Here is a 25,369-nt window from a genome sequence, read left to right as displayed (position 1 = left end):
TACGAAACATGCTTCAAAACATACATTCCCATTCTCATCAACATGTTCATTCTGGGTTTTGGTACACGATGACTAACAGGTTAGAACTGCCAAAGCAAAATATAGTATTCTTAATCAAAATTCACATAGTATTTCAATAAAATAATACAAAGAAATGGAAACATAGGAATAGCATGTCAGCATTTACCACACTGGATACTGACTGTGACAAAGTGCAAAACTAGTGCTCCCGAGTATTATTAAAATATACCACATGAATGAAAATTTGACAGACGAAAGTACTGGGAATGTCCAATACAAAGTATAGTGAAGAAGTAGAAAAGATATTGCTTTGAGTAAAGGAAACATAAGTTTACAGTTTTCAGCATATTTTATAAACATTTATAACATTCTCAGCAGAGAAGACTCTGCCTTGCCAATTAATAAAATGATAAATTAAAACAAAATTATAAAAATATGAGTTCTTACATGAGGATAATTAATTATTTTTACAAAAGTAATCAATAAAGTAGGAAAACTGAGTCAAGGACAGAAAAAAAAATCATTAAATAAATTCCTTCAAGGCAGGTAATACTTACAGCCTCTTGTATATAACAATAAAAACTGTAATGTGAACAGTCTGGATGAGAATTATTTAAAATACTGTCAAAATTATTTAAACAGACTGTATTCTCAAGAAGAAAGGCCTAGGGGCAAGGGGAGTCGATGTGATCAAGACACTGTGCAAATACAATAGATTTATTATGCATCATTATGCAATTTTAAAAAGATAGATAACTCTTACGAGTCATAATAACTAATAATACAATACGCAACACAGCGTTCAGTTTACAATACAATCAATACATGGAAAGTTTGTAGAAAACAAAAGAATGTGTGTCCACTTAGAAGGACTACTCCTAAAACGCATCAGACAGGCAGGGAAATCAGCATTCCGCAAGACATCCCTCAGCCATGGGCGACTCTCCAGGTTCCTCAGAATGAACACAGCAGCAAACTCACGTATTATTTACCAGTCATATTTTGCTACTGGAGACGAATAGGTACAATCCTACAATGCTATGCAGATGGCCCCCTCCTTCCAGCACGGTTCAAAAGAGGCACATCAACATAATAGAGCCTCTGTAATTGCAACAGCACAGTATGATCTCGTTACAGCATCTCTTAACAAGTCCGTCACTCCTACTTCACCAGAAGAGTCGACTGTGGAAAAATGCAGTGGAAAGGAAAGGTGGAGACCTAACAGGAATTCCTAGTCCACACACTTCCAATACCAAATATTCACACAGAAGGAACAGGAGAAAAATAATCAGGAACACCATGCAGTAACGAGATTTTACTGTACCACCAGGGACACGCACAGTATTTATTTATATATGTATATATAATATGGTATGTATGTATGTAATGTATGTGACTGGATGAGGTGAAGTGCAACAGCAGCAATAGCAGCAACCTAGAGGAAGTAATCTGGTGTCCGCCGAGTGACATGAGGCTCTCCACGTCTCGGAGCTGGGTCAAACTGCAGGCTGCAAGAAAACCAAGTGTTACACGGTACTATTCATTTCGCAAACTGTTTTTAAATCAGGTATTTACACATACTATTTATACAATATATGAAAAAAATGTCTTAAATAGCCGAGGTATCTAATGTATTGCGCAATAAAAAAATTTGTTCTCCTGCAGCGTCCATCTTTATAAGATACACAAGATGATGCACAGTTTTTTTTAACAAAGAGAGAAAAAACGCAAACAATTTGAATAAAGCCTTTATGGAAACTTGGAGCTGCAAGTTTTTGTTTAACAATGATTTCATTAAACTGAACAATATGAAGTGTGATTTCATTGTGCCTGCCACATGACAAAAAATAAATAAATAAAAATAAAAACCTAAGAAGGATTCAAATTTGGAGTAAAGCTGCCTACCTCAAAGTCACTTTCCTTTCTAAAAAGAGCAAATCCAGCTATGGAAGAAAAATTTGACAATTACCACAAAATTTATTTTCTGCGCAGTTCCTATCTCAGCTTCAACTAAGTTGCAACTGTTATTCGGACTTACGCTAATCATGTTTTTACTTTAAGCCTCCCAGGGTTATACCACAAAGATCTCTACAATCAAGATTTATTTCAGGTGGGATCAGCATTACACACTGAACAAGCAACACATTTACTGGTTATAGCTTGTAATGATTTGCATGGAGGTATTTAAAATATCAGTACGTTTTCTGAGTATTTTGTAAGAAATTAAAGAGTCTGGTTTCCAGTCCTAGCCTAGTACAGTCAATCTTGCAGGAAGTTTCATCATTAAATTTCCTTTTTGGGAGTTATTCTTTACGAACAGATCTTATTTAAGGAAAGCTAACCTCCAGTATGTAGCCATGACCTCTGCTCATTCTTAATTTCATAACTGCAGCAATTTGCAAAACAACTGTAGTGTTGAAATAAAATGAATTATCACTCTGCACTGTAAAGAGCACAGTATCTTCTCCTGCAGACTACCATTTCACCAGAGTCATTCCATGTCAAATCAACACACCTATTTTACCTCACCCTCTTAGATTTTGCTGAAAGTTGGTATACTTATAGTGGGCACTGAGACTAAGAAAAATACCAAGTTTCAATTTTTTATCTCAAACCATTCCTGAAATATGGCAATGTAAACTTTTCAAAAACCAGCCAAAAATGCGTGAACAGACTTTTTTTAAATTGTCCTAGGAGCTGCCCTAATTGAGCTAGAGAACTGGGAAAGGTGTCATTTTGCATGCTCTTTCCAGGGATATACAACAAAACATATCTTCTAATTCATAACCTTTTTCAAAATACTAATTAATATTTTGATTTAATTTTAATTTTTTTACAAAAAGTACACGATTGAAAATTTTCAAAATATTTCCATAACTACTTCATACTATTGTAAATCACATGGCAAAATATAAATCTGGGATGATTATGGGTTCATTGTTAAAAAAAATGGCCCTAGTTTGATCAAATTGACCTTCAACAAACAGGAATTTCTTTAAAATATACTGAAAGGTAAGTAAAAAAAAAAGTATTAGAAATATCAAAACATCACCTTAGTAAACCAAAACTAATCAGCATATTTTATAATTAAGTTGATTGCTTATTTTGATTTCATACAACTTCACTAACAGTATATTAATCGATATAACAAAAACAAGAAATTGAGCATTTAACTACAAACTGAAATGAAGTATGAATAAGTAAAAGTATTTACATAATAGTTCTGGCCCATGATGTTTGAAATGGGACTATTAAACAAATTAAATACGTAATGCTTGTTTTTGAGTAACCAGTATCTGTACATAGCTAAATTTAACACAATAGGTACTAACAATAATTCTGAAACAACTTTCTATAAAATATACATTAACACTAACCTGAGGCAAAAATTAAGTTTTGAGTTGAAAGCAGTTTCCCAATAAATTATCTTGGAACTTCACATTCTACATTTTAATAAAGCTGAATGGGTTTGGTTTACATCACTTGCATTAAGAATGTATGTTCTCCCTGTCGGAGGAAATGGATTCACTTTTGTGAGAACATCCACAACTGACACCCACAGGACATCTGCATGTGCAGTATAAGAGAAAGACTTAGCTGGTCCACATGGATGAAGAAAAGTTATTTTCACGTCATCAAGTTCTTCGTTTTTTTCTAAAATGTACCCACGCCACCAGTTTCTGCCATATACAGTGGTGAAATGTCGTGTGGCTAGGGCCTCCCGCCGGGTAGACCGTTCGCCTGGTGCAGGTCTTTCAAGTTGACGCCACTTCGGCGACCTGCGCGTCGATGGGGATGAAATGATGATGATTAGGACAACACAACACCCAGTCCCTGAGCGGAGAAAATCTCCGACCCAGCCGGGAATCGAACCCGGGACCTTAGGATTGACATTCCGTCACGCTGACCACTCAGCTACCAGGGCCGGACATATATACAGTGGTGGCATAGCCTGATGCATCTTGTAACTTCTGTTTGTCTGGTGATGTAGTTACTTCCCTCTCCCAACTCTGCATATCACCTGAGAAGTATCTGACTATTAATTTTGATGTAGTGTTGGGAATGAAAGTGTGAAATTGCTGTGTTCCTTTTATTGTAAATGCCTCTTCAAGTCTGCTTTTTAAGAATATTTCTGAAGCAGCGTAGTCTTCTTCAGTGGAATATGCAAAATCAACATTTGTCATATTATCTACTGCCCACTCAAATAGATCTCGTGCGGTTTGGATCCAATTTTGGTATGGCCTTTGCAAACTTGCACAAGCTGCCAGTCTCTTTACTGAACCCCTTACTCCATCACAAGGCCCTCTCCCATTTGCTGTGGCTGAAAAGTGCCACTCAGCTTTTATGTTTAAGTCTTCCTCATGAAGGTAAAGGTTCAGGAAGTTTTTCTTATTTTTATACTGAGCGGCAGAACTGTCAGAATAATAGTATATATTTTTTTTTTTAATCTTTTGAAATTTATTTGTTAGATATGAAAATAGCTTCTTTTGAACGGTGTAAACTGCAGTTGTATTGTGCTCCAGGCAATCAGAAACAATGACAAAGCTCATATGCTCAATTTTGTCTTCCTGATGAATGGTAACCTGTTGTCTTGTCCAGTGGAAACTCTGAGCTTCATCCTGTAGAACTATACCATAATTTTCTGAAAAATCACATATGACAACAAATTCAGATTCCATAAGGTTTTCTCTTGTGGAGTTAAGGAATGTTCGTTGTTGATTGGCAATGAAGTCATGCTGAATCAAAGTCGACATCTTACTACAAAATAAATCTATGAATTCTTCAGAAGTTTCCTGAACAATTTCCAGATTACATTGGTCAACTGACATCCACTGTCTGAACTGAACTTGTTCAATTAAGTTTCCATGAAAAGAGTCTTAAAATTTTACATATGACAGTTTCTCCTGGGCAGTATTCAGTTTCCCATGCGCTGCTTATAATTGTTTAAGCTGCTGTTGGTTACTGTATTTAGTTTGGCATTTTCTATCATTAATTTTATGTTTTGGTGAGTTGTGCACACGCAGACAGTGTGTGTGCGCCACTCGGGCCAGCTAATACATAATGTTTTGATCTTGACTCAGCAAATTTAGCGAAACCTATTTTTATGTTAGGAAACTTGTCTTTAAAATGTTTGTAAGCTTCTTTAAGGTTACACAAAGTAAGTCTTTTTGATATGTTTGTTTTATTTACACTTGTTTCTGTAATTGTCACACAATCTTTTAACACCTGGCATTGCCCTGCTAACTTCATCATTTTCATAAAATGAATGTACAGTTTTGATAGTTTCTGTTGGTAAACACTTCCCTGGTTTTGGGTTTGGACCTTCCATGAATCCTCTCTCCTTCAAAATTTTTTTGTACTGCCGAACAATGTAATTAGGAGCATTAAATTCCCTCATTACTTTCCTGACACTCCACTTTTCAGGTAAACTTGTAAGAATTATTAGTTTTTTTTATCTACTTATAGAATTTTTAAAGTTTCTTTTAAGATTTTGAAGAACGGATTCATCTGTATCAGTATCTGACGAAGAAGTTTCAGGAGCAACAAAAAGTTTACGTGTCATTGATGAGATTTTCTTCACTTTTGATGAGGTGTAATGCCTAGATGTTAGTTTTCTCTTGTCAATTGGAGACTCCTCTAGTTCTTGAAGTGTTGTGTTAAATGTTTTAACAGCTACTGAAGTTGGAGTGAAGTCACGGTCTTGGTCTCGGATGATTATCTCTGATCCAGAAGATTCTTCTTCAACACTTTCATCACTGATGGGCTCTGGTGTATTTTTCAATTTGGTTACGTCTTTCCTACATTTATCACAAATCTTGGCACCACTTGGTATTAGAGGAAATAATTTGGGCATCCATGTTGTGACATTTCTCAGTTTTTTTATGTCTCTAATAAAATGATTTGACTTCTTCAATGGATTACAACACTGCACTCTTACAGCACTGCACTTTTTACTTGGTTCCATATTTATACAAAAACCACTTATAAACTGTCCTTCAATGTATAGATTTACTTGACAAGAGTCCGGAATAATTTTCTTTTAACAATGAGCCCATCATCATCCCACATTTATATTCTGCCATGTGATTTACAACAGTATGAAGTAGTTATGGAAATATTTTGAAAATTTTCAATTATGAACTTTTTGTAAAAAAAATTAAATTAAAATATTAATTACCATTTTGAAAAAGTTATTAATTAGGTTATTAATTACTTTTTGTCTATCACTGGAAAGAGCATGAAAAATGCTGCAAAATGACACCTTTCCCAGTTCTCTAGCTCAATTAGGGCAGCTCATAGGGCAATTTAAAAAACGTCCGTTCACACATTTTTGGACAGTTTACATGGCCATATTTCAGGAATGGTTTGAGGTAAAAAATTGAAATTTTGTATTTTTCTTTGTTTCAGCACCCACTATAAGTACACCAACTTTCAGCAAAATCTAAGAGGGTGAGGTAAAATTTTTATTTAAAGTGTGTTTATTTGACATGCAATGACTAACCACTAAAAAAAGGTCCGTTCAAAAAGTCTTTAATACAGCAGGGAGAGGGGGGGAGGGGGCGAGGGAGAGGGAGGGAAAGGGAGGGAAAGAGAAAGAAGAGAGAGAGAGAGAGAGAGAGAGAGAGAGAGAGAGAGAGAGAGAGAGAGAAGCCGATAGTTTCTTCTTAAAACAAATCACTCACCAACTCAGAAAAAAAATTCAAATGTTTTGTTAGTTTTCCCGTAATCACAAGAAGTATAATATGACAACATACTGAACCAGTTTTTAACCAGTGTACTCACTGTATACCAAGGTGCAAAATTTACATGCAGACATCTATGTAAAAGGTAGCCTGACTGAATCATTTGCACACATTACCAGAGGCAATTGGAAGGCTCAAATATCATTCAATTTTCACCTCAGGTGTAGGAGATGAAGCCAAGCAAATATTGACAAATATACCGTATTTACTCGAATCTAAACCGCACTTTTTTTTCCGGTTTTTGTAATCCAAAAAACCGCCTGCGGCTTAGAATCGAGTGCGAAGTAAGCGGAAGTTCTGAAAAATGTTGGTAGGTGCCGCCACAACTAACTTCTGCTGTCGAATATATGTATCTCTACAAAAAAAAAGTGGAAGACGAGCTTTTTTTCTCTGCCCCGAGTTTCCGTATTGTTTATCTTCGAATGTAGCAGCATTTCTATGTACTACGAAAATCCGACTGGCAAGACTGTTGGGCTGTTGTCAATATTGCCAACTATACGTTCTGAATTTTTTCCTACCTGTGAGAAGAGATGGTTGCTAATAGGAACTTTTATGAATTGTTTATGACATGCAGTATTCTCTTCACCATAAGAATAATACGAATATATAGATTTTGCCATGTATTCTTCCGTGTTTGCTGCTATCTCATTTAACTCCCGTCTGCATAATAAATTACAAAACTAGAGTGAGACAACAGCAAACGCGGAAGAATATACATATCATGTCATGTTTATATTCGTATTATTCTTATGCCTAATAGTGAGAGAGTCCGAAATGAAGCACGGCAATTGACTAGATTTTTAAATCTAAGATGACTCCAATTTCTGTGCAGAATGTAACGTAGTAAAGAGGTCTCTGCAAAGATTTTAAAACTGAGAAAATTTTTCACTACACTCTCATTCAGAACAGCTATCACACACAGTCTATTATTTGGTTCTTGTTGATCATTATCAAAGAAATCAGCAGTGTAAATAACAACAAATAGCAGTCTCTTGCCATTGTTTCACTAATGAGACGATTCCTCTCTCTTTTTTTAAATTTTAAGTGGCGGTAGCACGCACAAAAGCTAGCCATGCCGCGAGCGCCGACAGGCCGTAAACACTCATTATCAGAATGCAACAAACAATGCACGACAGTACAGTAATGCATTTTTAGCTAAGAGTGACGTAAACACCTATAACAAAGAGAACGGCACTTATCAGATCAAAGAAAAATAAGCAATCAATTCAAACCAGACGAAGCACGTGAAAAAGGAAGGGTACCCATATAAATACAGACGGAGCGCCTGACACATAGCAATGGCTACCTGGTAAAGCTTAACTGCTAAGCTTACGACTTGAACCAAACTACTGTAGCTGTATCGTCATTCATTCGACCTAAATTGTGTCTCATATTACAACGGACCAACTCTGTTCCGATTTGGAGGTGCAGCCTAAAACTTCTCTCTCCCCTTTAATTTCGAGTCTCAAATTTCAGGTGCGGCTTAGATTCGAGAATTTTTTTTTCCCCCTTGATTTCCAGTCTCATTTTTCAGGTGGGGCTTAGATTTGAGTAAATACGGTAAGGGCAGAAACTTATTGTCACTTTGTCGAACAAGAATTGCAATGGTTGCAGCACAACCACGCTGCAGTCTGTTGTAAATGCCAGTTCCCTAGACTTTCTAAATACTGTTTCACAAAAAAGAATTCCCATTGGCAGTTTGGAAATGCTCCGAACTCTCTGAGTATTTCTGAACTGCAAATGTCTTCCTTTAATTTGACCAGGTGGGGATACCAGACACTCAAGAATGGGTCATAGAAGTGTACTGCTCTTTTGCAGATGAGCTACACTTTCCCGAAGTTCTCCAAATAAATCACCTTCCCACATCTTACGTGCTTGTTTCATTTTCTGTCTTTTTCCAACATTAAAACTAGATATTTCACAATGTCTGTTGTCAAACAGCCCATCATCAACTCTGTGCTCAAGCATACACGAGGGTTTTTTTTTTTTTCTCAATACTTACCTGCATTATCTTACATATTTCCACATTAGATCAAGCAGCTACTCATCATAAACAGAAATTCTGTTCAAGCCGTCCTGTACCCTCCAACAGTCACTTGACAATGACAGTTTGCCACATACTACAGTGTCCTTAGTAAACAGTAGCAGAAAGCTCCTCATCCTATCTGACAGATCCTTCAGGTGTACAAACTGGAGCAGTCCCATCACACATCCCTGTAGGAATTCTGATATTTTCTTTGCCTGTGATGACCATTTGCCATTTAGGACAATGTGTTGTGTTCAAAGTCTTAAGTCGCTCACAATTTGAAAACCTATTCCATATGCTTTGGACATTCATTAACAGCCTGCACTTTGGAACTATGTCAAATGCTTTTCGTAACTCTCGAAATACAGAATCTGCCTGCTGCAATGGTTGCCATCTTACGAGGAAACAGCAAGCAGAGTTTCACATGTGTGACATCCTTGAATTCCATGCTGATCCATGGACAGAAACTTTTCTCTCTATAGGTGTGCCATGATATTTTATTCAGTACAAAATAAAAAGACACACTGTTTGTGACAGGGAACTGGGCTTTTTGAAGCATTACGGTTCCTCAAAACTTATGATATATCTAAAGGAAATAAATTTTATGTTCTGTAGGAGTGACCTCTTTTCAGAACATGTAAGAAGGTGAATGTGGGAGCCAATGGTAGTATTACTTACTGTAATTAAAGTTACCTTTGAGAACTATCATGTATATACTAAAGGTCACATTTATGAAAGTGTCAAATCACTGAAAAACAGTCAATTTCATGTGGAAGTAATAAATGAAAATAGTGTGACCTGTTCAAGTAAAATAAGAATCAAGCTGGCTACCTGGAGTTCGAAACCTATTCTTCTCAAAGTCCAGACTCCTCACGATTGTATCATCACAAGCATCAGACAGACAGCACACAACATTGTTTCATTAACATAATTGCTACAGTATGTTGTGTACAATGCATTCCACAAATATTCAAAAATGTATATTGGAAACATGTGCAGGCACCCAGTTTGGCAAAAGAAAGTGAAGAGTCTTGTAAATGCCAGAACTTTTATACTCTAAAATGCAAGACTGACTAGCTTCTATGTAAATCTTCCACCCTGCTCTTTAATCTGTGCCCACTATTACTTTTCTAATTCTAATAACATTTTGTTTGAGACGTATAACTCATTATGTGAGGACTCTTTTAGTGGGCCTGAGTGAATCCTACTTCAACACACCAGTCTCTTCAGACAATTTCATTTAAGCCAACAAAGGTATAAAGCATAGTCGCTAATTTTGTGATTATAAAACAATATACCATTTTTTCAGAATAAAATAAATTCACTGTGTAGCAGTGATATACTTACAACGAGTACTTGAGAGCATCATCCAGTTCCATTATAGCCGCTTGATTCCCGCAACGGTAACAGTAATTTGGAGCAGAGAAGATTGTAACAACATTGCGATCGTGACACCTGAAACACACAACTTTGATTCAGAAAGTATGTTTTTATTTCATTAAACTTAATTTATAATCATCAAATACCATACTCAAATTTGAAAAGTCCTATGCAGTAATCATCTCTTATCACACCCTCCAACCTATCAAATACTGTAGATGCGCATTTCTTCAGCTCTGTATTTTGATCACAGCAAGTCTGACAGCTCTAGCATTTTCATCAGCCCACAATGCAGACAACTGCTACAATATTGCACAGTATCCTGTATCAACAGTCCCCTCTGACCATCATGCAATTTAAAACTTTATCAACCACAGTTCATCTGGTATAGTCCATTTTGCATACAATTTTAAGATTTTTATAAGTTATGGAATTGCTGTATTCAATTAATTCTACACATAGTCAAGTTTTTGCAACACACAACTGGTATTACAATCTCCACCAACACAAATTTTCCTACCAGTTATAGCCTTCCATTACAAGTTGATGTGCACGAGACACCAGTGTCAGGCCATTTGAGTGATTGAAAGTCTCCGAAATATCCTGTCCGAAGGTGTAACCGGCTCCACGAGGTGATATGCCCCAACCACCTCTGTCATCCGGATCAGACCAAAGCAAGTCGCACATTGGACCCTGTTAAATCATAAAGGAATGACGTGTCACCAAACTTTCATACATGTAACAAGAAATGAATCCTAAATTTTTGATGTTCCAAAGTGAAGAGAAAATTTAATATACACAACAAGTACAGTGTAGTTGAAACATGGATGGTCTACTATACATGTTGCATAAAAAAGGGGGGGGGGGGTGAAAGAAGGATATCATTGTCAACTTTCATACAATTACCTTAATGTCCGATATTAAATAGCTTTTGGACCATTTATTTCCATATTATACAATTAAAAAACCCTTCAAAATGATACATGGTATCAGCCTACACTGGCCACCACCAGAAACATAAAATGAAAGATGCCATAACCATTTGTTCCTTTCTTTTTTTGATTCTGATGATGGTCAGTGTAGAGGGTTATTGGTTAACATTTTATGATACTTTCAACCAAAAACAAAGTCGACAATCACATCCCATGACAAAATATTCTTTTCGGTGGCTTTTATATTCAGCAATGTTCACTACTACTACTACTACTACTACTACAACAAACACTGCCACAACAGCCACCACCACCACCACCACCACCACCACCACCACCAGCACCACCCAAATAATGCAACCGAGAGATGTAATTTAGTACCAATACACCCCAATAGTGAGATTCAATTTCATATTACAAACTTCTATTCAAAAGGTTATATACACCTACAAACAACAGTTCAGGTTATCTCAAATGACGGATAAGCAATGATACTCTTGAGTTATAGCCATTTTCTGCACCAAATTTTTCCTTCACTCATTAGATACTAATTAGGTAATTTCTATATGCAAGTTAATATCACTTACCTCATGTGGAACTTCCTGAAGGCGATCAAGTGCCCTTATATGATCAAGCGTATCAATTGATGGTGAAAGGCCACCATGCAGACAAAAAATCTGCCCATCAACAAGGGCTGTCAAAGGCAGGTAATCAAACAAATCCGTGAAGAATTTCCACACATTAGCATTACCATACTTGCGCAAACACTCATCATAAAAGCCATAAACTTGCGTAATTTGCCGTGATTCATGATTGCCACGAAGAATAGTTATTCTTTCTCGATAACGAACCTGCAAGGGAGATACAGTCATATGCATCATTCGATTCTATGGGATGATTGTTTAATGTTCTAACCACTATGCAGCTCTTAATATGTAATACTGTTATATTTAAGTATCCTTAAAGCAACGAGACATCTGTTTCAAGATCCTTTTACACACACTTTTGGATAAAAAATCAATTCAATAATTTACATCTCATGTGTTTCTGTGAACAATCGTTAATAAAGGCACTTGCTCGTAAAGCTGGCAAATTATTAAACTACAATAACAATGCAAAAATATACTATAAATTTAACTTGCTCCTTTTCTACAAAGATCTGTAGTTCCTGTGATTTCAACGGTTTTGTTATTCATTACACACTTGTAAAATTAAAATCTATTACCCTCAACCCAAGTAATCCCTTTAGTATGCAACTGCAGCACCTCCAGCCACTTAACCTACTGTGCACTGTAAACTACCATTTCTTCACAGCTCTTTATCTATACTACTTTATAAAGACAATGTTGAACATTTTTTCCCAAAAACTTAACACATTTCTTGACTGATTCACTTTAAATTTTTACACAATACTATAATAAATATTGAGACAGATACAGATGATATATTTTCTTGAAGAACAATGTACACATTTAAAAGTGACAGAGAGATAAAATGCTGTTTTGTGAAAATGCGTGGTTTCATTTTCTGCCTCGCAGTCAGTTTTAACAGAAAATAGAGAAGTTATACTTATGGCTTAGTGGCTTGAGATTAGAATACTACTATGGAATCTGTATTGTCTGTAACTTTGTAATCCTACCCATTCACGGATTAAAACTAAGCAGGATACTGTCACTGAAGTTAGTATCGTAGCAGATCCAGCAGCTGGAGAGGCCTCTCTCATCCCCCCGTGTGCCAATGATCGCAACCGATTTACCCATTAATTTTAAGCAACTTCAATTCACAATCAAGGTATTGTTTGCAACTCTAATAAAAAAGGCTCCAGGTCAGAGAGAAGGGAAGAGGAGAAGAACAGAGAGGGGTCAGACGGAACCAACAGAGAGGGGGAGGAGATTAACAGAAAGGGGGGGAGGGGGAGAGAGAGAGAGAGAGAGAGAGAGAGAGAGAGAGAGAGAGAGAGAGAGAGAGAGAGAGGGAGAGATCTTGCGTTTCTGATATGTTTGAAGGTATTAATAACACTGTCCACCACCATTACATTCCCACAGAAGACCCAATATTCTGATAGTAAAAAGGGTGCTACTGTGACATCATTGTAACCACACAGGTTGATAGTCCAACAGCTACTTTGCAGAACAAGTAAGAACAACTTGTACTCAAAGACATATTAGCCACTTTGGTGTCACTCTTTATAAAGGCACAGTCAGCATTCATGAAGATGTGCAAGAAGGAAACCTTTTTTGAGCAAAGTTAAAATCGTTTCTTGCTGAGAAAAGCTTCAATGTAAGTGAATATGTTAACATTTAGAATTACTAGACCCCACTTACTGCTGAGCAATTTTTAATCTGTTCTGGTGTACCAGAAAATGCTACATATGTTTTGCAAAAGAGAACGTTTCTGCTATTGGTTTTCCATTTCCGCTGTTCCAGGTGCAGTGCAATACATCTCCTCGGAGAAGAGATTTAGTGCAAGGTTACTTGTGAAGGGTATAGCATCAGCAGTTTTATGTAATGTGTTGTGTGTTTACTTTATCAGAAGTGTAATATAAAAAAGTATTGTGTTCTAGTGATATCACTTTTTAGACTACTTTTGAAGTTAGTAACATCTTTATAGACAAGGTATATGTGGTTCTCTTTCCTATTCATGTACCGAGGTGGCTAAGCCAGTGAAAGTACTGGACAGGGATTCTGGGGAAGCAGTGTTTGTGCACAGCCTGGCCATCCTGACTTGCATTTGCCATGGCTTTCTCAAGTTGCCAACACGAATACTGGGATGGTTCCATTGATCAGGCCATGGCTGAATTCCTGTCTCATCTTTGCCTAATTCTATTCTGCTTCGTTGTTTTACATATGCATTTATTATTTAAGTACTGTGTATAACATACCCAATACTGTCGTACTGAATGGTTCAATGATGAATAAGTAAGCAGTACCACTAGCCACATGAGACATGAGAGAAGTATTCTTCAATCCTTCCGGAGGGGGGGGGGGGCGGGGGGCAAACACTACAGTGCATACATTCAGATAATTGTACATCTTTAACCAAAATTGGAACATTTACATTCAGGAAACATGTAGAACATGTATTTCCAAAAGGGTAATTGAAATTAAGTTGTGTTGCAGTTAACACCTACTTTTCAATGTTCAGTTTCCTTTAAAAATAAAAAAAAACCTTAACATTTTGATTCTGACATGAAAAGCATAAGATGGAAATTTAAAATTTACACAGAAATAGACCAAAGTAATTAAGATAAATTGTGGCTACTGATTATTGGGCCTACAAGTGGGAAAACAACATTCAAAAACATATCTATGACTACAGTCCTCCTTTCAATCATTAAGTGGTCATGGACTGATCAGTATTAAGTCCGAAGTCTAGGTTTGGTTGTAAGATGATAAAAGTTATCATGAGTTAGTAAAGCCAATGAAAGTGACTGCACACCAAGGTTTCTGGTAACACCCTGCACTGAAGTGTAGCCTAATGTCTGCACCATATTTGATGCACTTTTCTTTATAAAAACTGCAAGATAAATTACAAAAAGCCTAAATCATATAAGAGACAAGTCTACAATGTGTACAAGGTAGGCGTACAATACACTCTCGTACCATCAATGGTTGGCCTAATCGAAGCACATTTGCACTATATTAAAAGAACACTGTTTGTGTAACTAAACTTCACAGACAACTAAAATGTGTACGAAAAATTAGATGTACAATCCATTGATGGCAATCATAAAACAGACATTTTTGCTGAAAACATGTGGCACTAATTTTACAGCTTATGACTATGGTTCACATAAATATCACTTTCATTTTAATGTGTTTGATTACTTTGATACACTAAGCATCTGAATTAATTTTTGTTTATTACAGGCTCTTGTTAATTATGTCCTTGTGTATATTCTTGTAACAATTGCTATGTGTGTTAAGGTGATATCACTATTTTATTTTCAAAATAACATTAATAAATTGTGCACAGGAATTAAAAAAAAAAATATATTAACACGTACCTTCAAAGCAACTAAAAGTGTCACTGTCTCCACGGAGTAATAGCCACGATCAACATAATCTCCCATGAAAAGATAATTTGTGTCTGGAGAGCGGCCACCTATTCGAAACAGTTCCATCAAGTCGTGGAACTGTCCATGGACATCGCCACAAACAGTCACTGGACATTTCACTTCTTGAACATTGGACTCTGTTGTCAATATTTCTTTCGCCTGAAATTACAGTTGAAGATCACACCATAACACATTTTCTGCGTTACTGGCTCAAAACAGTTATCTACGAAAGTACTAAAAATTATAGCGCAGACACTAAATTCTTGACCACGAATTTCTAAACACTAAACTCAGATCCGAACACGTTAGCAACAAGATTTAAATGCAAGAACAGTTAACACAGTTTCTTAAAGATGTCAATGTAAGCAGTATCACACCAAACTAATCAGTTACTAGTACCACACTAAACATAGGTCTAAATGTGAATGTTGCACGAACTAACGTTTTATCGGACTTCATGTTTCGCTCAGGCCTTTAACTCAATACAGCTACGAAATAACATTGATGTGTGAATGCATCTATTGATTTCTTTACGTAAGGGCATTTATGCTTAAATTCACTTACCTTTTCGCAGAGAGTTTTTACTTGACTTTCTGTCAGTTGTTTGCATTCATTTAATTGTTCTATCCATTGGTCCAATTCTTTCAACGATGCCTTATCTTCCATTGTGCAGGCCTACAGAAACGTAATCAATGTTACTACTTATAAACACTGAAAACAAACTACAAACACAGGTTAACAATACTACCAGCACTCAAAATGGCCGATGATTAGAACCTTGGGTGACGTCACTGTTTGAATGCTGACATTCGATTTTCGCGGAAATTGCTATAATATCGAATAAATAACGTTACTAAATAGCATGCATATGCTGGCTTACTTCGCGGAAGCGATCAACATCCGCTATTTACTGTTAGTAAGCGATCTTTCTTTCTAGTAGTCTTTTTACGAGCGTTTATTTCTTCGTCCGTCCCAGCAAAACTGAAACCAAAGATTATGTAACAAAGTGATTCCATATATTAGCCTACAGTTACAAATAACTAGCCGATAAGCTGTACTGCATTTACTCGAGGTATGTTAATACTTAATTTTGATTCTCATTGTCATTACTCATATTTCTACAATATTCATGGACACATTAATGAAATGAAATTTTTATTGGAATGTGAAATATCTGTGGTTGTATACTTTGCATGTCCCAGTTCCCCCCACTATTAGCTCCGCCAAGCGGCATCTGACGTTATTTGGCACACTGCAGAGGGAATTCTGAAAGGTGGTAGCGTACGTGTCGCTTGTTGTTTCTTTAATGGTACAGAGAAAACGCAAATGACTGAATCTCTTGTTCTTCGTGGGACTCTAAGAGGTCACAATGGCTGGGTTACGCAAGTTGCAACCAATACAAAATACCCTGATATGATTTTATCGTCGTCTAGAGGTAATGTTAAATTTTAGGTCGTTTTATTACTGGCTTTAAATATGCTATTTAGAGCACCCCTGTTACAGGCGTCGCCAATTTTATTGTAGACAGAAGCGGTGTGGTAGTTCCGCAACAATCAGATTCAGTTATGGGAATGACCGAATTACAATTGTCTCGTTCTTTCAACCATTTAATATGCGCGCCGCAAACAAGCGCGGCTGTGTTGTTTAAAGTGAATTTAGTTCTCTTTTAGAAAATCAGCATGATAAAGATGATGATAGGAGCCATATGGGACCCTTTCAGTAATGTCCTGAGTTTTCGGTGGCACCAGTCGTTTGTAACAAAAGAGAAGGAAACTTGCCTTATATTTAAAATTAAGTTCTATTTTTGTAGGAAGTATTGTATTACAATAATAATTACCTCAGCGTTTGTTGCGCCCTTGTGTGATGCACCATATGATGCAGGCATATGGTAACTTGATGTTCTCGATCTCTTCATTTTCAGACAGGTCTTTGATTCTCTGGAAGTTGACACGCGACGATACAAATTTTGGTGTACCACAGAAGAGACTACAAGGCCACAGCCACTTCGTAAGTGATATTGTAATTTCGACAGATGGACACTTCGCTCTTTCTGGGTCGTGGGACAAGACACTACGGCTGTGGGATTTGTCCAAAGGAATAAGCACTCGTCAATTTGTGGACCATACGAAGGTATTTATAAATGAATGTTGTTGTTACTACGCAACGTACTTATTTTCCGATGAACATTGCCCATTGTTGGGCGTATGTCTGCTATGTACACGCAGTTAAGATTGTATGGAACCTCGCTGTTGAAATATTAGTCAATGTCAACCCACAATAGGAAGAATGATTTTTATTAGCTAACAGGAAATGTGTGTGTGACAGACACAGTAACAAATGTTGCTTTTCTGCAAAGAGTTCGCTAACTGATTAGAACAATGAACAAACAGAACAATTCACTAATCACCAATATCAAGTAAGGTTTCCACTATGTAATACTTTTGTGAATACTTGTTAATGAAACTACATGAATTATGTAAAAAAAAAAAAAATTGTCAAGGGTAAGCTTTAAATTCACAGATATTTTAGTTAACTAATCCATTACTCTCTTAACACTTTTCTGGAATGTTCCATGCATGCAGGTACATCACAATTCACACACTTGTATGCAGGTTTCATGTTCTAGTAAGGGCAGAGATTGGACTTCCACTTTGTACATATCAGGAGATTCGTAGGCCTAATTACTTTGCTGATGATGTACTTTGATCCTGTTTCTGTACTGTTCCAGTTTAATGCGCATCTGTTTTAAAATTAGTTCCAAGAGTTCGTCAAACATCAAAACCAATTATTTTCAATCTTAGGATTATCACCTAAATTTTCAGTATCCATTTTTATATCCGGCATTTTTCTCTTTGTAAACAAAAGAAACTGGAACATCATTATCTGCTTGGTCACCTGTGCAGGATACATGAACACCTGCAACAGTTGTTCATCAGAGGAAGTAGAAACTTTTGTATTGTCGGCAGCCACAGTTGTAGAACTGCATCTTAAAGTAAAAAGCTGCTTCAGCTGTACAACAAATATTTATTTATGATCCAACTAGTTTTGTGGCAATAGAGCCCCATGTTCAGGGATACATTTTCATTTCAGAACCTAGTCTAACTGGTAATCAGTAGAATGATTAACACTTGGACTGATCTAAAATAAACATGTGTCCCTGAAGATGTTGCTCTAATGTCATGAAACTAGTTGGATCATATATATACATCTTTATCATACAGCTGAAGCAGCCTTTCTCATGATGCATAAGGGAAAGACCTAGAGGTTGCTTTTTCAGGAGAAAAGCAAGGATCACAATCAGAATGGTCGGGAAATAAATACTCTGCATCCACTTACTCTCAATCAGCTTCTTCTGCATCATAGCAAGTTTCTCTTCAAAATGCGTCCCTTACATTACTTCTTTCTCATGACATAGATGGAGCCCGCTACCCATATAACTTTTTTTTAATGCGAGGTCTTTTAACTTAACACAATGTCTAAAAGAAGAGGCAATCAGATGTGCCTGCTTCTATTCACCAGAAATAAAAGATCACTTTTAGGAATATTTGACTAATAGAAATGCAACAAAATTTTTGTAACTGGAAAAATGTTTTTCACAGACATTGTAATATTTGAGGAAACAGTTATTACTTTACTTTTAACTGTCACCGTTAACAAAGACTAATGCCACAATACTGGCAAAGGAATTGTATGAAGGAACAGAGGCATTCCTGCCGACAGCACAGTGTTGTCAGTCCAAAAAAACAAAAACGCATGTGTCCCTCATGCACGTAATTTCTTTTGGAGTTAAGAAATGGGGGGGGGGGGGGTGTTGAGACGTAGCTGCCTCAAGGTTCTATTGTTAATATATTCCTTAGGTGAACAGATGCCTGTGGATAAATGTGATCAAGATGTTGGACTCCCATTGGCCATTAAACTGATTTTCCATTCACTTATGTCTTTGTCTCACAGTAATATTTTGGAGTATTGTAGTTTCATATGGTTTGAAGGTAACTTAATGTGCCAGAACAAAGGCTTTGTTAAAGGAATCCACTTGTATCACTTTCAAGTAGTTTCATTCAACCTAATAGGCCACTAACAGCGATCTGATGGCTGCAGCTTATCATTAATGTGTCTGTACAATTTCTTCTGCACATTAAAAATTCATACTGTGTTTAGTAAGTGAATGGAGATAAATTGAATCTTATTATTAGACTCTTTCACCTTTGTAGTGACTTATTATTAAATAACTGTTCAGGAAGTTAAATATTCAGCTGCAATTTATTGTTTCACAATGATCTTCAGTCTGAAGACATCTCTGCATAAGTCCGTCCTTCGTAAGCCTGATATCTGTGTAACATCCTCTTATATCTGCTTACTGTATTCAAGTTAGGCTTTTCTCTATAATACTTACCTCGATTGTATAATTGATTAATCATTGCTGTTTCAGGATGCGTCCTATCAACTACCCCTACTTTGTCATGTTGTACTGCAAATTTTTCCCCTTAATTCGATTCAGCGCCTTTTCAATAGTTTAATAACCTACCCATCAGTATTCTTTGGCAACACCACATTTCAGAAACTTTTACTCTTCTCTGGATTGACTGCCTGCTCTTCATTTTCATGTGTCTACAGTCAGAACAAATATTTTCCAAAGAGTTGTTAAAATGTCATTGCAGTGGTTCTTGTGCAGTAAATCTGTGTTGTGGGAGGAAAGGGGGAGGGGAGATCAGCAAATTCGTTTATTAAAACCTCAGATAAGACTGATTATCAGGATGTGAGTGGCTTTCCATATTGCTCACCTGCCTCATTTTTGTCTACTCATTTCACTTATTACATTTGTAATGATGAAATGGACAGATTATACAACTCTCTTTGCTAATGGTCTTAAGTCATATTCTAACTTCAGTTGTATGGATAAATAAAACTTTAAATAGCTCTAGGGAAGGCAGATATGGCAAATGAAAGAACAAGAAGTTAACAATATGCAGGAATTTGTTATTCACAGCAGTCAGTGTACTTGCAACATCAATAATATCTGAATGAATTACAGTAGTTTCCTTTAAAAATAGGAGGTATCTTGGTGTAACAAAAATGGGCACTTATGCAGTTTAGGGGATACATACGCTGATCGCAAGAAAAGTAACTACATTTGAAGGAAATGCGTATTTCTGAAGATATAAGCATATATATGTATGGAATACCAAATAAGTACTTCTTTCATATGGATGCAGAAAAAGAGATGAAGCTGGAGAAAACTACAGGGAAATATGGCGAAATTTGGCGCTGCTTTGTTGGCAGGGACTGTAGAAAGAAATGTTCAATAAGGAACGTGTCATTTTTTGCTGGCAGTCATTTAGACACTTCTAAAATTTTGCAACTGTCTTACATGTGGGCTTTTGAACTCAATAAGCAAAAGTTTTTAATGAGGGAGCCCAAAATTGACAGTGAGCACACTGTGGTCGATTGGTGCCAATTTTGTAGGGATATCTGCCATCAATATTTCTTAATTGAGCCAATAGTTTTGGGTGGCCCTGGCCATTCTGTTGAAATAGACGAGAGCTGCTTCGTCAGGAGAAAGTACCATTTAGGTCATACGGTGCGGGAGCAATGGGTCTTTGGTGGTTATGATGTTGAGACAAAGCAAAGCTTTATGGTTGCTATGCCACGACGTGAAGCACCAATTTGCTGCAAATTTTGCAACAGTATGTTTTGCCTGGAACCATAGTAGTTTCTGATTTGTGGCAAGCTTACAATACCACAGGTAACTTGGGCTACAATCATCTGACTGTTAATCATTCGCTTTATTTTGTCGATCCCTTTACAAACGCAACCACAAATCACGTGGAGTCAGTCTGGCAAAAAGCTTAACAAAAAAATAAAAAGCATTTCGGAACTCGGTGCTGAATAAGTACCTGGAGGAATTTCTCTGGCTTCGAACTTTCTGGGACCCTCAGGGGGCTCTGCATTTAGTTGCTGGGTATGGACTTGGCGAACCCGGGGTCCCTGAGCTGGGGACTGGGAAGCGCCACCAGTCCTCAATACCGTAAGCTCTGAGCGTGCTTAAACGACCACCGTAAGGTGCGACTGTGGAACGTTGTACAGTACAGAGCCCGGGGATCTTGGCTTAACTGCCTGGGTTGCGAGGATGGTATAAACCTCCATGAAAAACCCTCAATCACAAGGTGTGCTGCGCGCTGAGGAGACGCATGGCTGTTGAGATAGAACAGTTTCTAGTGGGTGACCTCTGGGGAACCTGCCGCCCCCTGGTTGTATTAGGCTTACCCTGGCAAGCGGGGCTCTGTCTGGGTGGACATTCCTTTCCCTAGCTGCTCGTGGGACCACCATGAAAAGAAATATGAATAGTGTGCAAGCACTAGTATCTAAGAAAGGAAAGTTCAATGCTTTAACGTATGACCCCCCAATCGTTCCCTTCCCTGCCCAGACCAGGGGAGGAACGGCAGTCTAAATTACCTGGTGAGACGTATTCTCCTCGATTTCTGGTTTGCAGCCAAACAGATGGGGACTCACTTCTGACCACAAAGCCTCATTTTTTTTGTGGAAAATTTAGAGGACAAGTTGGGAGAAGTTGAGGGCATGTCTAAAATGAGGCCTGCAGCAGTCCTCATACAGACAGTATCCCCAGCAGTCACGGGCATTGCTTGCTTGTGACAAGCTCGGTGATTTCCTGGCCAGGAAGTTTCATATCAGCGCACACTCCGGTTTAGACTGAAAATTTCATTCTAGAAGCTCGGTGATGTTGCAGTCTCCATTACGCCTCATACGAGCCTCAATATGGTTCAGGGACTTATTTTTCATTGTGACCTGTTGTTGCAGTCTGTCGATGAGCTCTATGTAAATCTGGAACACCGCAGTGTCCACTTTGTACGAAGTGTCTTCAGGGGACCTAAAGATAGTAAGGGTCGCCACCGGCGCCTTCATCTTGGCTTTCGAGGGTGACACCCTGCCCGAGAAGGTCAAGGTGAGGATATATTGATGTGATGTTAAGCTTTACGTACCTCCTCCCATGCACTGCTTTAAGTGATGGAGGTTTGGGCATATGTCATTGAGATGTGACGCCAACTCACCTGTCGGGATTGTGGACGCGCCTCCCACCCCAACGTCCCTTGTTCGACGCCCCCTGTTTGTGTCAACTGCGGACAGAAACATTCACCTTGGCCGTCAGACTGCGCGGTTTATCAAAAAGAACGGAAGATTATGGAGTATAAGACCTTGGACAGCCTCACTTACACAGAGGCTAAATGCAAGTCCGACCGACATCAACCTGTGCGCATTTCATCGACATATGCTGCAGCAGCTTCAATGTCGCCATCCCTGGCGATGAGCCCCCAAGCTCAGCGGCTTTTTGGGCCCTCCAGCCCGGCCGTCTATTCCTGCCCCCGTGGTAGGTGGGAACACCCTCTTCCGTTGCTCCCGTTTTCAGCATCGGGAGTAACAACCCCTCCTTCTTTGGGGACTTCATTCCCCACCTCTGAGCTGGAGAAGTGCCCGCCTCCTCGCGGAAGAGATCGCTTGGTGCCCTCCCTTCCACAGTTGCTGCTCCTCCAGATGTCAGCCAGTGGCTGAAAAAGCCACCACCTTAGGGCCGTAGGGCTTCCAGGTCTTCCTCGGTCCATGAGATAGGGTCGGAAAAGCCCACCCAGCCTGATAAACCGAAGGACAAACGGGACCCTACCAAAAAGAAGAAAAAGCAAAAGGAGGACATAGAGACAGACAGAGTTCACCACTGCACCTGAAGATGATGTGAAGCATCTAGTGTCCACTCAGGAGCTAGATGTTGCTAGACTCGCAGCTCTTATGGAAGTTGATCAGGCTACTTCGCAATCGGTGGCGGCAAGCGCTTCTAAGCTGTGACCTTCCTCCCCCCCCCCCCATGTTCTTTCATGTCTTCAGTCAGATACCATTATCCTTCAATGGAACTGCCGTGGTTTTTCCACCACCTTGCTGAGTTGAAACAGCTTTTGTGCTGCTTCCTTGCCACTTGTCTGGCCCTACAGGAAACATGGTTTCCTGTTCGGCGGACCCCATCCCTCTGTGGCTACCGGTGTTACTATAAGAACCGCGTAGAATATGACAGGGTGTCTGGCGGTGTCTGTGTTTATGTTCTTGCCACCGTTTCTAGTGCCCCAGTGCCACTTTACACGGCTCTCGAGGCTGTGGCTATTAGAATCTGGGCAGGAATGGAGCTCACCATCTGTTCCCTCTACCTTTCCCCGGATGAGGTTGTCCCTCTTGCTGACCTAGCTGCCTTGTTCGCCCCAGCTCCCCGCCGCCATTCCTCCATTTGGGGGACTTTAATGCCCACCACCCTTTATGGGGCGGGGCCCAGATCTCGGGCCAGGGTAGGAACGTTGAGGCTCTCTTGGCACAGCAGGACATTTGCCTTTTTAACACTGGTGCTCCCACATACTCGGCCATTGACCTCTCTTAGTAGCCCAGGTCTTCTTCCATACTGCAGTTGGAGGGTCCACGACGACCTCTGTGGTAGCGACTGCTATCCTATCTGGATTTCTCTTCTTCAATCCCAACCCCCTGACCAGCTGCCACGATGGTCTCTTAGTGGAGCTGATTGAGCAGCCTACACCTCAGCTACTATGGCCATCACTCCGCTTCCTGGTGACATTGATTTGGCAGTGGGCGAGGTCATTATGGCCATTGTTTCTGCTGCGGAGGCAACTGTCCCCTGTTCTTAAAGTACCCTAAGGCGTAAGTCAGTCCCGTGGTGGACACTAGAGATTGCAGAAGCTATCCGGGACCACCGACGAGCCCTGCGACACCGGCGTCATCCTTCCCTAGAGAATCTGGTTGCCTTTAAATGGCTGCAGGCCCGGGCTCTGCGGTTAATCCGGCGGAGCAAACAGGATTGCTGGGAGTGATATGTTGATACCAGAGGTTCTCGCACCTCCCCATCTCAGGTGTGGTCGCGGGTTCAGCGCATTTTGTGGCTTTCGCCCTCGTGCGTCTGTCCCTTGCCTTTCTCTTCGGTGTAGACTTTGTACGCACTCAATCGCCATCGCCGAACATCTGGCAGAGTACTTCACTCGTAGTTCCGTGACGGCAGGCTACAGCGCCGAGTTCCGCGCCATTAAAGGGCAGGCTGAGCTTGCGCGGTTATTTGCACGCACCATTGGGAACGATACAACGCCCCGTTTAGTGATGGGAGTTCCAAAGTGCCCTTACAGCTTGCCCAATACCTCTCCCGGTCCAGACCGAATTCACAACCAGTTTCTTCGCCATCTCTCGGTGCACTGTCAGGGTGAATTACTCGCCCTGTTTAACCGCATCTGGACGGAGAGCGTTTTCCCGACTCATTGGCAGGATAGCGTTACCATCCCGGTGCTGAAACCTGTGCAGATCCGCTGGTGGTTGATAGCTATCGCCCTATCAGCCTTACCAACGTTATGTGCAAACTCCTGGAACGGTGAGTCGGTGGCTCATGTTGATCCTCGAAACTGTGGGCCTCCTGGCCCAGCAACAGGGGGCCTTCCGTCAGGGCCGCTCAGCGGTCGACAATTTAGTCTCGCTAGAGTCGGCTATTCATACAGCTTTTACTTGGCGAGAACATCTAGTTGCTGTTTCCTTTGATCTTCAGAAGGCATACAATACCACCTGGCACCATCATATCCTTCCTACGGTGCACGAATGGGGCTTATGGGGTCCACTTCCGATTTTTCTATGGAATTGTCTCTCCAATTCCTCCTTTTGGGGTACAGTTCGCACTTATTTTAGCTCTGCTCATATTCAGGACGGTGTCCTGGAGGGCTTGGTTCTCAGTGTTCCCCTCTTTTTGGTGACTCTATATGCCGATGACTTTTGTCTTTATTATAGTTCCCCAAGCATCTGTGTCACTGAACGGCGGCTGCAGGGAGCTATCCGTAAGGCACATTTTTGGGCATCCAACAATGGTTTTCAGTTCTCAGCCTCTAAGACCCGAGTGATGCATTTCTGTCGCCGTCGGGTGTCCACCTCCATCCAGAGCTCTAGCTTGCCAATGAACTCCTTCGTATTTAGGAGACGCATCGCTTTCTTGGCTTGCTGTTTGATGCTCAGCTCACTTGGACACCTAATCTTTGCGAGCTTAAACAACGGTGCTGGCGGCACCTCAACATCCTTCGCTGCCTCAGCCACACTGTTTGGGGGTGCTGCACGAACAAATCTTCTACAGCTCTATAAGGCCTTAGTCCAGTCCCGTCTTGGCTACGCGAGCATG

General features: G+C 39.4%; 2 protein-coding genes across 4 annotated transcripts in view; one reads left to right on the top strand and one right to left on the bottom strand.

The window, feature by feature from the left end:
- Positions 1-722: 722 nt before the first annotated feature.
- Positions 723-16,157, bottom strand: LOC126235895 (serine/threonine-protein phosphatase 2A catalytic subunit alpha isoform). Of its 3 annotated transcripts, none has more exons than XM_049944832.1 (7): positions 16,040-16,157; positions 15,724-15,834; positions 15,109-15,318; positions 11,690-11,953; positions 10,691-10,863; positions 10,138-10,245; positions 723-1,529 (listed from the first exon to the last, which is right to left on the bottom strand). In XM_049944832.1, the coding sequence occupies exons 2-7, from the start codon at positions 15,823-15,825 to the stop codon at positions 1,457-1,459; spliced, it is 930 nt and encodes a 309-aa protein (XP_049800789.1). In that variant the 5' UTR covers positions 15,826-15,834; positions 16,040-16,157; the 3' UTR covers positions 723-1,456. The 3 variants fall into 3 exon arrangements, with proteins under 3 accessions (XP_049800789.1, XP_049800787.1, XP_049800788.1); XM_049944830.1 differs by having other exon boundaries at positions 15,908-16,146; XM_049944831.1 differs by having other exon boundaries at positions 15,937-16,146.
- Positions 16,158-16,411: 254 nt separating this feature from the next.
- Positions 16,412-25,369, top strand: part of LOC126234320 (guanine nucleotide-binding protein subunit beta-2-like 1) — an 84,090-nt gene continuing 75,132 nt past the window's right edge. The window contains exons 1-2 of the mRNA XM_049943005.1: positions 16,412-16,594; positions 17,081-17,289. Of these exons, the coding sequence (XP_049798962.1) occupies positions 16,486-16,594; positions 17,081-17,289 (318 nt within the window). The 5' untranslated portion in view covers positions 16,412-16,485. The remainder of the gene's footprint in view (positions 16,595-17,080; positions 17,290-25,369) is intronic.

This window comes from Schistocerca nitens, chromosome 2, assembly GCF_023898315.1.
Source record: "Schistocerca nitens isolate TAMUIC-IGC-003100 chromosome 2, iqSchNite1.1, whole genome shotgun sequence".
Classification (NCBI taxonomy): domain Eukaryota; kingdom Metazoa; phylum Arthropoda; class Insecta; order Orthoptera; family Acrididae; genus Schistocerca; species Schistocerca nitens.
The sequence above is the reverse complement of the archived record's forward strand: the minus strand, read 5'-3'. Positions and strand labels throughout refer to the sequence as shown.